Raw genomic sequence first — 16,132 nt, 5'->3', positions numbered from 1 at the left:
TCCTCTATTTCGTACTCCCTTTTCCATCATCTTAACATCATTTTTCCACCTCTGTGTGAAATGACATTCTAAAAATAATGCTCTATCCTTCATTCCATCTTTTCCTTCATCTTCTTGCTTTGCACCTTCCTTTCCCTCGTTCAAATTCTCGGCGCATCAGAACATCCCTCCTTCAATTCACCAATACTGCACGGTGGGGGACGAGCTTCAGGCCCTGGCCCACCGCCGGATCATCATCAGCACCTGTGCCACGGCGGGCCAGTTCTACTCCCTGGGCCTCAAGGCGGGACACTTCACCCACGTGCTGGTGGATGAGGCAGGCCAGGCGACGGAGCCGGAAGCTGTGGTTGCCATGGGACTGGCAGTAGGCCCAGAAGGACAGGTAGGGGATATAAACTCCGTGTGGGTCACTGTTTGTACCATTTCTGCATGTCTGATAAGCCATTTCACTTTAACTATCTGAGCATGTGCAGATATAGGAAATAGAAGAAGGGAAAAAGTAATTTCAACATTACTGTGTCATTATTGGTACTAGCATCATTTTCAGAATGTGCTCATACAGTATGTCAAGCTAATTTCTTTCCTTTCTTTGTTTTTTTACCACATGGCTACGTTGTCACAGAATGTAGTGTTGTTTCAAGTTACTCTCATTAAGAACTTAAATGTTGGAATGTGTTGTGTTTTATTATATATATCTGAACTGTAACAAAAGATTGTTAATATGATTGTCACTTCAGACCTGATTTTCTCTCATTCGCCCTATCAGCATGAATGATCAGTGGAAGAGATCCAAGCACAATGTATTGTGAAGTTACAGATTTACACATTGTGTAAACATGGAATGTGATGTCTAGGACACATCCATGCTTCCAAAGTCTGTGGATATGTGGCATCATTGCCATCCTGAGCTACTGTAAGTATCAGGTGGTGTGTTCTCCCCATGTCATGTGATCCCACAGGTTGTTCTCGCCGGCGATCCCATGCAGCTGGGGCCAGTCCTGGCCAACCGTGAGGCAGGGGAACTGGGTCTGGAGCAGTCCCTTCTGGAGAGGCTGATGAAGAGAGACCTGTACCGTAGGGACCCCAAGAAATTCAGGGATCACGGTGGATACAACCCCCTCTTGGTGAGTTAATGGGACCTTGGAACAACGATCAGCAGCATCTCACTTGAAGGAATCATGCAATAATATTGTTGCAAGATGCATTAAATGCAGTTGCCATGGTAATCACTGAATTGCTGAATTACATTGTGTATGTGCAGGTAATATTTCTTCAACCAGCAGCTCAGATGAAACCTGCAATCGCTATGTGTCAAAATAATGGCAAACTGCTGTATGAAGTGGGCCTTAGCTTGATCTTTGAGAGAATTCACCCTCAAATCAGTCAAATTTGCCTGTTTTTCTCTCTGCCTTTTTGTTACAGGGAAAATGATACACCATTCTTAAAACATCCGCACATGCTGAAATTGCCAATTAATAGGAAACCGTTCACTAAAAGTTTAATTGATAAAATTGGTATCTCAGAGGTCCAAGTTTTTAAAGTCCCTGCAACCTTTCAAGATTTTATCCAACATGCAACCATTGAGAGTGAAGGTAAACTGAAAACCTGTGTGTGCAAGACATTGGTGACATAGGGAGAAAAGAAATGATTATCCCGACAACCTGCTCTTGAAACCAGGTCACCAAGCTGGTCAACAACTACCGCTCCCACCCCATGCTTCTCACGCTACCCTCCAAGCGCTTCTACCACAACGAGCTCAACGCCTGTGCCAACATTGAGATGAGGGAGATGTTGTGTGGGTGGTCAGTGTTACCAAACCAAGGTGGCTGCCCATTCATCTTCCATGGAATCCAGGTAATTTAGTTCCTCTCGCTTGACCTCTGTAAACTGCTGGATTGAATGGAATTTCTAAAAGTGGTTCAAGAATGTAGCCAATCAGAATTATTGAAATGAGTCACATGTGTGCTCTTAATTTTTTTTATTTTTTTTATTATTATCATTTTATTTTTATTCTTATTTTTTGGTAACATGCACGTTGTGCAAAAAGTGTGCAGCAAAATTAAATGCTGACATCCTTATGATATTGATAATCAAGCCTGAAATCATAGGGACAGTGTGTGATGGCATTTTTGTGAACACAGTATGCTTATATACGTATTGTACATGTACTGTACAAAATGTACATCTCGTCATGAGCATGTCAAAATAGCACTGGCTTAGCAAAACTTCTGCAGCAGCCATGCAGACATGAATTTTCAGTCATTGATGCCACAAGTAATAATATCACCAGCAATGGTGTTTTTCTTTTGTCTTAATAGTAAAACAATATTACAATCATGTGATGTTATAGGGAATGGATATCAAGGAGGGCAACAGTCCATCATGGTGCAACCCAGCCGAGGCTGTCCAGGCAGTGACCTACCTCCAACAGCTCCTCAACGACCCCACCCTTCACCTGAAAGAGACTGACATTGGCATCATAACCCCTTACCGCAAGCAGGTGACAAAAACGAAAGTCCTCCTTTGCACTGACGTCAGGCAATGTATAGCAGTATCTACATGTACATTTATATCTGTATAAACATACATCCCAATAGAGTGTTTCTGTACTTTTTTGTAGATTCTATGCATGCTTAGTTCACTGAAGATAGCCAGGACCTTGCCCAACCTAGCAACAACTGATGAATGCTAAAGTGAATTCTAGCCTAAGATATCTTATTGAAGGGAGCCGTTGATTTTAATGGCTTGTCACTAGACTGTAGAAAAAGAAACATCCAAAAATCTCGATACATTAAAAAAATCGTCTATAGTAGAAATGTTTTTTCAGTTGATAGCGTGCAATTCTCTGCTTTAGATTCTTCACATACACGCATGATGTGTGATTTGAAAAACTTGTACAGTGTGATGATTTCTGATTCTAACTAAGGTTTGCTTCTGTTCTGCCAATGCAGGTGGAGAAAATCAACCAGCTGTTGGACACATTTGAGATTCTGGATACCAAGGTGGGATCAGTGGAGGAGTTCCAGGGACAAGAGAGACTGGTCATCATCATCTCCACAGTGAGTCAGAGAGAATGGGAGAGTTGTTACCTCCGCCAATGCAGGAGGTTATGTTTTTGTTACCGTTGGTTGGTTTGTTTGTCCGTGTGCAAAATAACTCAAAAAGTAGTAAACGGATTTGGATGAAACTGAAAGGTTGAGAATGACACAAGTAACAACTGATTAAATTTTGGCATCTTCTTTGATCATTTCAGACATCCACACATTGATGTATACAAGTTGTGTGTAGTGCTTTTTAATGATGTACATGTGTATCTAATGTCTGTGTAGTAGGATGTCTCTTTTGAATGGCCCCACCCTCTTGCCTCCTAGATTCAGCTACTGCTCTCTAACCCAGACATATGGTGGAGATAAAAAATTGAATAGGATGTGGAAATAGTAATGGCACACAAATGTATATGTCAGTGTATCTAATGTACATATATTTCATAGATTTTTTGTATATTGTGTTTCACTCCAAAGGTGAGATCAAGCACGAGTCTGATGGCCTTTGATGTGCGGCATCAGCTTGGTTTTCTTAGCAACCCCAAGCGGTTCAACGTCTCCATCACCCGTCCTCAGGCTTTACTCATTATTGTGGGCAACCCTCATCTGCTGGTCAATGTAAGTCCATCTGGCATCAAGAAGCTTTAGAGATTGGCATGTGTGATGGCAAGATTTTATTTCAACGCTGATGGCTGCACAGGCTTCTTTCTCTTGTGTAGAAAACGTCATTATCTATTTGAAGTCTTACTCGCCATCAGATGTGTATCCATAGTCTTTTTGATGATGATGATAAGATGATGATTTGGATACATTTTTCTCAGTGCTCATTCTTTCAAAGACCAAAAAAAAAAATGTTGATTAGAGATGTTTGAAACTATGAATACATGCTTTTAATTTGTTAATTACATGTAATTTCATTGTACAGTTTGCTGGTGTGTGCTGAAGATCATTTGTATTTTGTTTAATATTCTATGTTTTTGTTTAAGAAGAAAATGAAATTGAATTGAATTGAATTGAATTGGATTGAATTGAATTGAATTGAATTAAATTGAATTGAATTTATGTGATTTGTATGTATGTATGTTTGAGGCAAGATTGTCATGTATGTACACTGTATGTGCAAAATTGCATGTAGGAATAAGTCATGAAGGTATCTTATGTAGTGCGTTTTCTTAACTATCCCACATTTATTTGTTCATGACAGCAGTAGGTTCACCTTACAAACATGACAGGTGTAACTGCTGTTTCATAGAAAAGTTTGTAATAGCAGCAAACACAAAAGAATATCTATCTTTCTGATGCACCCATTTTCTGTAGTTATGAAAAAGTGTTGGTGTACTCCCCTTTTCCTTTCATCCAGGATTCTCACTGGAGAGCGCTACTAAAATATTGCCTGGAGAACAAAGCTTACACTGGCTGTGAGCCTCCTACTAAAGAGCTGATAAAGAGACTGGACGGACCAGAGGATCAAGATGGAATTCTAGATGATGAAGTGCTGGACAGGCAAGATGCAGAAAGAGAGGGCACAACCAGAGCAAGTACTGAGGAGGAGGTGCAGGCTAGCAATGGCGGAGAGAGTGTGCAAGAGAAAGGAGAAACTCAGAATAGTGATCTAGGTGCAGGAGGAACTGCTGCAGGGACATATCCTGGTGAGCCAGGGGGACAGAGTATCCTAGAAAATAAGCAAGACATTGCACAAAGCAGAGAAAAGATTGAGGGTGAGACAGATAGTGAAGGTGGGACAAAATCTGAATTAGAAAACAATGCAGCTCCCTCAGAAGATACCAGCCACAAAACAGTACATGTGGAGGATGAGAGTGAGAGTGAGGCGAGGCCACCATCACAACTTGAGAAAGGTCTCCCATCTGACTCCATTCCTTTGGAGGACACAAAGACTGAAGATGGAGGAAGAGAAATCAGAGTGGAGTCAGGTGATGGCATTCAATTCAGGCAAAGTGAAAATGGGCGGCCTTTGAAGGATGAGACACCGGTTTTGAGTGCTGAACATAGGCGAGGTGAAGTCAGTGAGGATGCAGTCGGTGCTGGCCATCAACGGGGCAACGACACTCCTTCCAGTCCTGGGGAGGGGAATGGGGACTGGCGGTCAGAGGGGACAGTAACAGAATCAGATGTTAGTTCAGCTGTGGAGACGTCTGCATTGTCGCCACGTTTTGAGACTGGGTCCACAATGTCACATGACACAGAAGAAGTATGGGATAGCTACGATAATCTAGAATCTCTGAATTCGACATCTGATTCTTGGGGTATTCAGGACAGTTGTAAGCCAGTGGACACAGAAACATTCCTAAGCAGGGGCTGGTACGAGGTTGATACTGGGCAGCCATCAGAAAATGTTGAACCTACTGCAGAGCTTTCATCACCGCGTCAAAACAGTTGCGTATCTGGAGCCTTGTACCCGTCTCATACAAAATCACCTCATTTACCACGACATCATAGCCCTATGCATTTGACCATACCTGATCTGATGCATTCTCCAGAGATGTACAACAAGTATCAGAATGACTGTGAAAAGAATCGTACCCGAGGAGGATTCTCTTACAATCCGTCTTCTAGGCAACAGAGATCGACCAATGCACCATCGAGGTCTTCTTCGATGAATCCACGCAATTACAGGACATCATCTCATGACAAGGTAGATCAACAAACTGTCTCACCTAGGGCTGAACAAAGGCAATCTTCATGGAGGTCTACCAACAGGGCGAAACCAACCCCGTCTGATAACGAGCACAGACATGCAGTGAGAAATAAGAAAGTGGTGAATTCTGAGGAATCCGCAGCCTCACAAGGGAATTATTTTAGGAGTTCTGGCAGCAGAACTCGCCCCCATGTTTCTCGTTCCAGCTCTGAAGGATCAGCAGTCACTGACAGGACAAGAATACCATCTATTGGATCAGAAGCCAAGCACAACTTCGTATCTACCAGTTTTGGCGAAGGTGCATGTGCGCCTCCAACCATTCCATCAGGGTCAGGAGGTACCAAACACGGCAGCTTAGACAGGGATGAGAACACTGGGGAAGAGTTCAGCAACACCTGGGTGCAGGCACAGGCTTCAAGGACCCAACAGACCCCCAAGAGGCATCCCGCCCAGTTTGCAAAACAGAGAGAGCAACGTATTAAGCAGGATTCCAGGAAATCAGACTCCTGGGGCTCCAAGTCCAAGGACCGAGTGAGAAGTACAGTGCCAAACCAATCTGCCAGACTCAGCTCAGAAGTTGAGCATAAACAGCAAATGGTTGGAACAAATGGTAGCAAAACCGTGACACATGCCAGAGACATTCCAAACAGATTGGCACCAGAACAATCTTCCGAAGGATGCAATAGCTCACCACCAGTGGTGTCAGGAGCGGACGTGAACTCGAATAAGCCTTCTGCCTTCGGGAGGGGTTTCAAGCTGTCCCCATCTGTACCACAGGAGATGATTGTTGGCGCCTCGCATTCTCAGAGTTCATATGCGACCCTGCCTCCCCCTGGTGCTGTAGGAACCAGTCCAAAACCTGGTTCACCCGGCCATTTTATAGCTGCAGGGAGAGGTCTGTTCATGCCAAAGAAAGAAGAAAAGCCTGCGGCCCATGTGCCAGGAAGACCCAGGGGAAAGGGAGGGAGTGCCATGGGAGGAGGGCGTGGCAGAGGGAGGGGTAGAGGCAGGGGACTGCTGGCAACTCAGTTCAGTTTTGGACAATCATGAGTGTAAGTTCTCACCATATACCAGCAATCCAATTGCTTGTGCAATACAATGTGACATGTCTCTGTGTGCAAAATATACAAGTGCCAAGTATATTAAATTATTTGAAGCATACATTGTTATATCAGGTATTAAAGGGATCGTATAATATTTGTCAAGACCTAACTTCAGGTTTCTGTCATTTTTCCATGAGATGGTGAGAAACCTCTTATGAAATATGAAAGAATAGAATAGTATGTTCTTAGAATAGTATGTTCTATACTATTTCATAAGTGGTTTCGTGATATCTCACAAAAAGTTAAAAGCCCAATACTCATCTCCACCAATACTATATAATCCCTTTATGCATCAGTTGAGGCCTGTTTCTCTCTGCAGATTTCTCAACTATTGAAACATGATAATAATTGTAGTGTTCATGGTAGGAACTGGTTGACCACCAATCAGCTTTCAAGTGTTACTATGGTAACCATATATATTGCATCTACAATGTAGTAATGATTGCAAATCTCCACGTGAAATGGGCCCTAGGATTTCAATGTAGAAAGACACTAAATGTTTCTCCTTCAGCATTCTCTGAAAGACAAATATCTTTATCTAAAGAGCAATGGTGTTGTAATGATGTGGTGTCATTTTTTTTTCTTATTAGTTTAATCTGTTCCTTTTTTTATCTACAGCGAGTCAATATTCTTTGCAAAATCCTTATGTTTGTTTGTATTGGTTTTTTTTTTTTTGGTTTTTTTTTGGTTTTTTTTTTTTGTTTAGCTATGTTTGTTTGGGGGTTTTTTTGTGTAAGAGGTTTTCCAGAACCCTAAAGATAAAAACATGATTTTCCCTTGTTACACAATGACCATGAATTTGTGTAAGAGGTTTTCCAGAACCCTAAAGATAAAAACATGATTTTCCCTTGTTACACAATGACCATGAATTGAATGGAGAGATACATGTATATTTAGATGAAGAGCCAATTATTTTATACCAAGAATGATTGTTAAAGGTACATTATAACCATGTTCTTGTAGCGGGAGTTCACTTCACTTGGAGCTTACTGTGCACACCGAGTTCCAGGCATGGAACGCCAAGCTCTAGGTCGTTGTTCAGAGATGTACACATTGTAGAAGAAAACTTAGTCACTAAAAGTTTCCCCAGAAAATGGTGGTGCCTACTTACAGTATGTACATGTAGGTGTGGTGATTAAGCAAATGTTTGTTCAAAGGAAAATAAAAACACTCCAGGACATTGTAACATTAAAATATGCTAGTGTGGAAAAGAACATACATGTACTAGATCAAACCTTTTTAAATTTGAGTAGAGGGAGGTTAAAAATCCACTTTGTACAATTTAATTTTGTACCTTTACAAGGTGCACATTAATATGTTTCTTCTAAAGGGTATTGCAAACAGATAAACATACAGAAAAATGTGAGTGCCATGATTAGTGATTTCAATAACATAACTACATATTTGCCTCGTATGTGCAGAGCTTCCAGAATGATGCAGGGTTGTACAAATACAGATACATTGGTATGTGTATTGTCTTTCTTCAGAGGCACAGACTTGTCATGAATGTGTCTGTGTGTTGATGTGGTATGTGTGGCTGTATTCAATAGATAAGATTATCTGAAATGTAGTTTGTGTAGGCATCAAGTTGAAAGGGGGTACTGTTCCTACTTAAAAAGCTGCTAGAAAATTGAAGTGATATACATCATGTATGTGAAAAGGTACAGATTTGATCCTAAATTTCAAGTGCATAACTTGTGTGAGAAAAATGTGCTTATCACTGAAAGGGATAACACCAAGTTTGCTTTATCAAAATCAACATTACTGTCAAAGCATCCCAATCATGACTCATGCATTGCATATACTTGAGCTTTCACAAGCACTAACTTTTGCATTGACATTTCATGCCAGGTTTAATTGTAGGAGGAAGATTCATTTGGGGGGTTCTTGATTTCACTAGGTGTCAATATGGGACCAGTATAATTTCACATAGGCAATTAAATGCAGTGCACAAACTACATGTACATGTATTTGCAAGTTTGTACTTTGTACAAAGATTTCATGTTCTGCACATCTCTGCAAAATCATCAAAGTCATAATGCTTTGGTGTTCTTTTGTAGGTAGGCCTCCAGCATAGATGCTGAATACTACTGAATAGCTCATGAAGGACTTACATTATTTCTTGCCATTTTTCTTTTAATTTTTGTATTTCAGTCTTATCTCGCAAGCCTGTCCTGTAGACATATTCAGCCTCTGTTAGAACTGCCAATCGTGAAGTGGAAATACAATCCATGCACACAGCAATATCTTCACCTGACCAAGGATTTCATTAGAATAGGAAAAGAAAGGAGAAAAAAAAATACCATGAGCAAGCAATTTAGAATATATTGTACAACTCCTGTAAAGATCCTGCAGGTACTGCCAAATCCATTTTTTGTTTGTGTGTAAATCACATTTATTCACCTTATCTCCAAGAACTCCTTGTCGATTACCAGAGATGCCAATTGTTGCCTTTTTACAATATTTATAACCTTTTTTTTAATTCTTTCTTTGTTTTTTTCCGAAAATACAGTGTGCTTCATGGATTTTTTTTTTTTTTTTTTGGGGGGGGGGGAGGGGTGGGGTCTCTTCCCAATTGTATACAGTGGACTCCCGTTACAACGAAGTCCTTGGGACCGGCAGTTTTCTTTCGTTATACGTGTATCGAAATTTTTTTAATAATTGAACAAATAAACAATAAAAACACATAAGAGCCAATAATTTTGCGACCTGGATTTTTATATCCTTGTAACCGGAATTTTGTAACAACCGTGTTCGTTATAACGGGAGTGCACTGTATTACACAATGATGTCTATTGCAGGAAAGGTTATGCAAAAAAACAAAAACAAACAAACAAATGAATATGCACCATTTCAGCTGTGAGAATACTGCCATGCTCTTCACAAGGATAGCATCCTTGGATAACAAACTGGAGTATGTGAAAAGCTGAAGTCATGAAGAACTACATGTACTTTGTTATCCACAGTGCTTGACATCACACAACACTCCACTGTAGACAGAAATACTCTCAAAGAGAAATAATTGAAGGAGTCAATCAGCAAGACAGGAAATTTCTTTGACATTTTTTATTAGATTGATTTCAGGTTTGAAGAAGGCTACATACAATATACATTTGTCTTCCTTAGTTCTTATTCACATAATATACACACCATACTGTACATTCAGCATTATTCAGAAACATATAAACAACACAAATTTAACTTCGATGTATGTAGGGCAATTTGTCAATCAGTTGCAATGAAACACAACTTTATTGTCAAGATGTCTGAAGATGTATAATAAGTTGGACAAAAAAAAAAAAAAGATTAAGGTAGGCTATCTAAGAGATCAATGTGATTTTTGGACAATCAACTGGAAAACAAAGTGGCACGTTTTCTGTATTAAAGACTAAAGTCTCCAATACCATCTCAGCAAATCAGTAGTCTTTCAATGCTTTTAATAAGTTCTTACCTCTTGTAGTGTACACATACTTGTATACCCAGTAAACTGGATGTAGTTCAAATCATACAATGTATGCAACAAAAAATCTGAAAAAGCACAGGCCAATCTAAAACTGTCTCAATGTTCTTTGCTACAGTGCAATGTTTGTTCACTGCTCCATGAGAAAGCAAGTGAAATTCGACATCCAGTAAAACATGTACACTGTAATTTAAATTATCCTTCTTGCCACTATGATCATTGTCATTTGTTCTATATCATTACACCAACTGATTTCAAACTGGGTTCTGAGTCTTCTATAGCACACTGAAGCACACAGCCTTTTCGCTGCTTTATTTACCCCAATGCTTCCTGAAGTATTATATGCATGTAGTGTAATACTGTAAACCCAGAAATGTTTGCATGCATTTTGATTTCGCCAATTTTGCGAGAACCAAGATTCGTGTAATTACAATGCATGCAAAAGTTCTTGTCTCCACTACTTTCTATGCATTGGATGCCAGTGGCAGTTTGTGAAAATTTTGTGCCGCGAAAGAGGCTGTTGACTCCAACTCATTAAGATTTTATAGCATGAATACATCTTGCTTTACAGTTGTCAAATAGCATTCTGCATTACATAACTGTCACTTACAATGTACTTTGTATAATAAACTTTGTAGTGGCCACTCCTTAAATTGAATGTTGATAAGTGACTGAAGATAAGCCTGTCTGTCAATTGTCATATTGGACTGCCTCTAGATTTTTACAATAAAATTGATGAATATTCTAATTTTTTTTTTTACTTGAGTCTTTTGAGTATTTTGTGTCAAAAAGGAAGTGATTCTATTTGTATTTATGGTAAAGTGGAGATTTGAACTTGCCTGAGAAATTTTCACACATTGTGGGTAATTGTTTTCATCCTGATGTGCTGGCAAATATAAATACCAGGATTCTATTTCAACGACCAGCAACTGCCTTTGCTCCTGTCGACTGCTAGTCGCTATGAGTATGTACAATTGTAGCATAGCCAGATACTGTATGAAATTCCCGTGGCTTCCACTGTCTTTGTTCCTACGTACAATGTAAGTATGATTTGACAAATAAAACTCATTGCTGAAAGCAGACAAGTATCCTGATTTGATTTAATTAATCTTGCTCTGGTGTATGTTTAACCAAAGACATCAAAAAACGTAATTTCAGCATCATGAAGAAGTTGGTTTTCATATGAATGTTTGGTGTTTGTATGAATATGAGCAACTACAATGTATGAATAAATAAATCTTTATCTGTAAAAGTCATTTCTATGTACATACTTTACAAAAAGAGCTTGACTGTTGGCAAGAGCCACAACAAATAGGAAAAAGGAAAAATAGAATTAGAGAATCAACGACTTGACAAAGCAAATGAATCTGATGTACATTCAATTCAAATTGGTCAATGTTGAATAACCGATCAACTTGTACAGTTTTTTAAATGATACTGGGTGAAGATAATGAATTCACAAGTCTGAAGTTGCCATTATAGGCTTGACACTTGTACAAAATCATGGACAATACATTTATTCTAACGGAATTCTCCTACTTTTATACCTCTACTATCTAGGATTATACAGTTTTATCTGTGTACTTTAATATTCATCAACAAAAACTGTCATTTTAAAATTCCTGATGAAGAATGTTTAAAGTACAAGTCGTGTATTTAATAACTGCAATACATACAATGTGCAAGAGTACATCCCCATTTTGATATGTGTGGAGCTCTATTACAGAGAACCTAGATCCTCCTGTGAATTTACCGTTTTTAAGTTTCTTGCTTTTCCACTCCAAATTTATATAAAATGATGGAATGTATTTCTGTTCACAGCATGAACTTGACCATGAAGATGGACCATGGAGAAACAAAATGAGCTAATCTTTACCTTGAAAATAGCTTTCAATACTAAGTTGTTGCATCTTCCAAGATGCAAAATTAGAAGTTGGTTTTGGTTTACATCATAATTAAACACAAAATGTGTTGCACTTTTACAATTGTACATTTATTCATTTTTCAAATTAGTTGAGCTAATCTTTTAATGGCTTTCAGTATTAAGTTGTTGCATCTTCCAAGACGCAAATACAAAGGTTGGTATTGGTTTATATCGTAATTAGACACAAATTGCATTGCACTTTACATTCATTTATATTTTTAGAATAAGTTGAGCTAATTTTTACAATACCTTAAAAATGGCTTTCAGTATTAACTGGTTGCATCTTCCCAGACGCAAATATAAAGGTTGGTATTGGTTTATATCATAATCAGACACAAATAGTGTTGCACTTTACATGTATTTATTTTCAAAATTAGTTGAGCTAATTTTTACACTTAAAAATGGCTTTCAGTAGTAAGTGGTTGCGTGATCCTACTACCACCGGCTCTTTGGATTTTTTGAATCCATGGAATTTCTTTGGATTAATTCACTTGTTGGAAGATGAGCAGATTTGGGAGTGGCCGAGGGATAATGGCTTTGAAGCGAAGTCCATGATCTGCGAAGTTTGTAGGCAAAGCTGCACTTTACAAAAGAAAAGTGACTGGAGATCAGGCCATGTGTGAAGGTGCAGAAAAAAGGGGGACCAACTGCATGACAAGACATACTATGTGACCAAGAATTCCTTCTTTGAACATACCCACTTTGATGTGCGGGACATTCTGCTCTTTATGTGGTTGTGGTTGTTCAATCCAAGCCTCAGGCAGGTGTCAAATATGTCGGGGGTTGGATACTCTGTTTCATCTGTGAACTGGGCAAATTACTAGTACAGGAGAGACCTCTGCAAGCAGTTTGTTTGAGATCTGTATTACAAAGAAACTGAGAAGTTCCGCAGTAAGATCGAACTTCACAAAAGCTTCTTCGGCAGGAAATGCAAATTTAACAGGGAGAACCCCAATCCTGGCCACAAGGTGTGGATTTTCAGAATGATAGAAAGATCAACCAACAGGTTGATCATATATCCGGAAGATCGACGAGACGAAGCTACGTTAACCACTCTCATTGAGAGGTATGTCGAGTCAGGGAGCAGGATTTACAGTGACGGTTGGTCTGCATACTCCATTCTGAACGACCATAGGCACGAACATCTTACGATCGTACACAGTACAGGTACGCCTTTCAGAAGCAGTACAGGAATGTACAAACTAGCGAGATTATCAAAGTGCACACCAACAGGATTGAGGGGACCTGGAAGCATGCCAAGGATCATTTCAAGAGGATAAATGGCACCAGCATGGCCAAATTTGAGGCTCACCTTGCAAAAATTGTGCTGAGGAACAGGTCGGCATCAAAGAAAGTGTTTACACGTTCTTCAAACTGGTGAAAGAGCACTACCCCCTCAATCGTCCTCATCAACATTGTAACCTTGATCCCCTGTTTTACTGAAAGTCAAGAGTCTTATCCACTTATCCACTCTGCCATAAGCCCCTAACCCACCCCCCCCCCCTCTTGTAAGTTTCACTTCAGATCTCTTCTGAAGATTTCTTGAAATATTCTTAAATGTTTCAGTAAAAGCTGATTTTATCACAATCAAGCAAACTCGTCACATTTGTATTGTTATTCAACATTTTGGATGAGACTTATTTTGTGCCAGAAATTGTACAGAATTATAATCCATCTAATGAAATCTCCACTTTGTGGGACACAAGAAGACCACAAACTCTAGATGTGACTCATTACTTGAGGGTGCTAAGAAGATTGTGAGGTATCTGGTAGTATTCATCAGTCCTACTCAAGCACCATACATGGATGGGTAGATTTATGAATTGTTACATTTGGATATGATATGCTATCAATATTGATTAAAGACTTTTTGTTAACCTGTTTGAGTTAAGTGAAGTGATAGGAATTGATTATAATCAAATTAGGTTATACTTTGTAGGTATGCTAGGTTTAGTTGTAATTACAAATTTAATGTTACTTAAGGAGTCTAGAGTAGAGGTCTAGAAATTGCAAATGAAAAATTCAACCCACAGTTGATCCAACTGCGGCAAGTTAGCATGCTGATGTTTGGGGTTACTTGGACTGCAGGCAAACTCTCAAGTACACTGTACACCTTGGAAGCTTATTGGAGAATACATGGAAATATTCAGAAACAGAAGCACAGACCACAACCTACTGAGGGGAAAACAAAAATTATGCATGGAGCTGTGTTTTGGAGCTGTTCCAGGCAAAATATGGAGAAAAGCGGTTACTAACCTAACTGCAGGCACAGTGGAAAAGAATGAGACCAGCAGCAAAAAAAAAGACTATGCATTACAAGATTTGACACTGGCAGGAAATGAGCCATGCGAATTGTATGTGAAGGCAAATACATGTTTACAGGAGATATATGGCAGAGACTATGACCTTGCAATTCTCCACTACCTGAAAAACATACCTGCTCCATTCATTCAGCACTGCATGAGAAAAATGGAGCTAGCAAGCACTATCCAAGACACAACATCAAAATGATTTCATCAAGATCTTTTGAGGGAATTAATGAACTCTGCATAGCGTATATTCAGCTGATGAATGACAAACACTCAACAATTCATTTAACACCCAGACATCAAATACCTATTAAACCTATCAATTTTTGAATAATCTTTTTGCTCTTTCTGCCATCAGATGAAGAGTACCATAGACTACCAAGTGATACATGTTGTCCAGCTATCGGCTAAGGACCCTCCAAAGTGCACATGCTGGGATTGGAGATGGAGCTAGAATCCCTGCAAGCATCTATTTGCAGTCATGAGGGAATACTAAGAGAAAACATGGGATTCTCTGCCTACCAGCTTCAGAGAGTCCCCTCAAGTTACCCTCGACCAAGAAGAAGAAGCCTATTTCATCCAGGAGGCTAATGATCAAACGTCTCAACCTGACCTGGTTCTGGATCTAACTTATGTTGTAGAGCTACATGTACAATGTATTTACCTGTGGCCCTCCCAGCTGCACATGCTGGAATTGGAGATGGACACAGCTTCCCTGCAAACATCTCTTTGCAGTCATGAGGGAGTACTCAGAAGAAAAATCAAAAACAAAACATGAGATTTTCTGCTTGCCAGCTTTAGAGACTTCTCTCACGTCACCCTGGACCAACAAGAAGAAACCTGTTTTTCTCAAGGAGGCTGAGTTTCAAACCTCTCAAACCCGATCTGGCTCAGAGTAACAGCTCAGAGATGGACCATAGTGAAGACCTCCAGCAGCTAGCTGCCAAGGAGAATCCCAAGAAGTGCAGACTTATCAGAAGTTATGTCACGCACACAGGACACAAACTCAGAATCACACAGACAGTGACCCACGCATTCAACTGATGAATGATAGATGCTCGGCAAATTCAGAAAACACCCAGACAAAAAAGGACAATTCCTCCATGAGGTATCACTAGTATGTTAACAATGTGTTGGAATTGAAAGGAGAGTACTAGTATGCTTGTGGCACCACGTTACTCTGAAGTTTTCCTTCAACTCTGACAGGTTGCTGTTACAGTTACCACAGGATCTGGTAAAACCAAACACATCAATTGATCCTGCTCATTGTGATTTGGCCAGATCACTTGTGAAGGAAAATCCAAACCAAGTAAACAAGGGGCAAAGGCATAGAGATCAATGCCTACAAGGATGAAGACATTGTAATTCATGAACTCAAGAGTGCAGATGTCTTTGAAATTATGTCCAAACGCCAGTATAATGACTTAAGGGATTCAAGAGGAATCCATTTTCTTCTCTGCCAGGAAAAAGCACACCGGATAAGTGGCTGAATGACCAGAAGAAGAAAATGTTGCAAAACCTGACATTGTGAAAAGCAAGCTGTCAATGACCTATACAAGTGAAGCGTTTGTTTACAAAAAAAGAAAAAAAAAAACACAAGAAGTCCATACTGGCAGATTCCTCTAATATGTGTGTG

At 39.6% G+C, this 16,132-nt stretch overlaps 1 protein-coding gene and 2 pseudogenes across 1 annotated transcript in view; all 3 read left to right on the top strand.

The window, feature by feature from the left end:
* LOC140238444 (RNA helicase Mov10l1-like) overlaps positions 1-6,750 on the top strand; it is a 36,299-nt gene extending 29,549 nt beyond the window's left edge. Inside the window, exons 13-19 of the mRNA XM_072318350.1 lie at positions 161-382; positions 960-1,124; positions 1,678-1,854; positions 2,351-2,500; positions 2,952-3,059; positions 3,522-3,662; positions 4,405-6,750. Of these exons, the coding sequence (XP_072174451.1) occupies positions 161-382; positions 960-1,124; positions 1,678-1,854; positions 2,351-2,500; positions 2,952-3,059; positions 3,522-3,662; positions 4,405-6,750 (3,309 nt within the window). The remainder of the gene's footprint in view (positions 1-160; positions 383-959; positions 1,125-1,677; positions 1,855-2,350; positions 2,501-2,951; positions 3,060-3,521; positions 3,663-4,404) is intronic.
* A 5,838-nt stretch (positions 6,751-12,588) lies between these two features.
* LOC140238431 (uncharacterized) lies at positions 12,589-13,630 on the top strand (annotated as a pseudogene).
* A 756-nt stretch (positions 13,631-14,386) lies between these two features.
* LOC140238421 (uncharacterized) lies at positions 14,387-14,992 on the top strand (annotated as a pseudogene).
* Positions 14,993-16,132: the final 1,140 nt, after the last annotated feature.

The sequence above is a fragment of the Diadema setosum genome, chromosome 2 (genome assembly GCF_964275005.1).
Source record: "Diadema setosum chromosome 2, eeDiaSeto1, whole genome shotgun sequence".
In the NCBI taxonomy this organism is placed as follows: Eukaryota; Metazoa; Echinodermata; class Echinoidea; order Diadematoida; family Diadematidae; genus Diadema; species Diadema setosum.
This window is presented reverse-complemented; position numbering and strand designations above follow the sequence as displayed.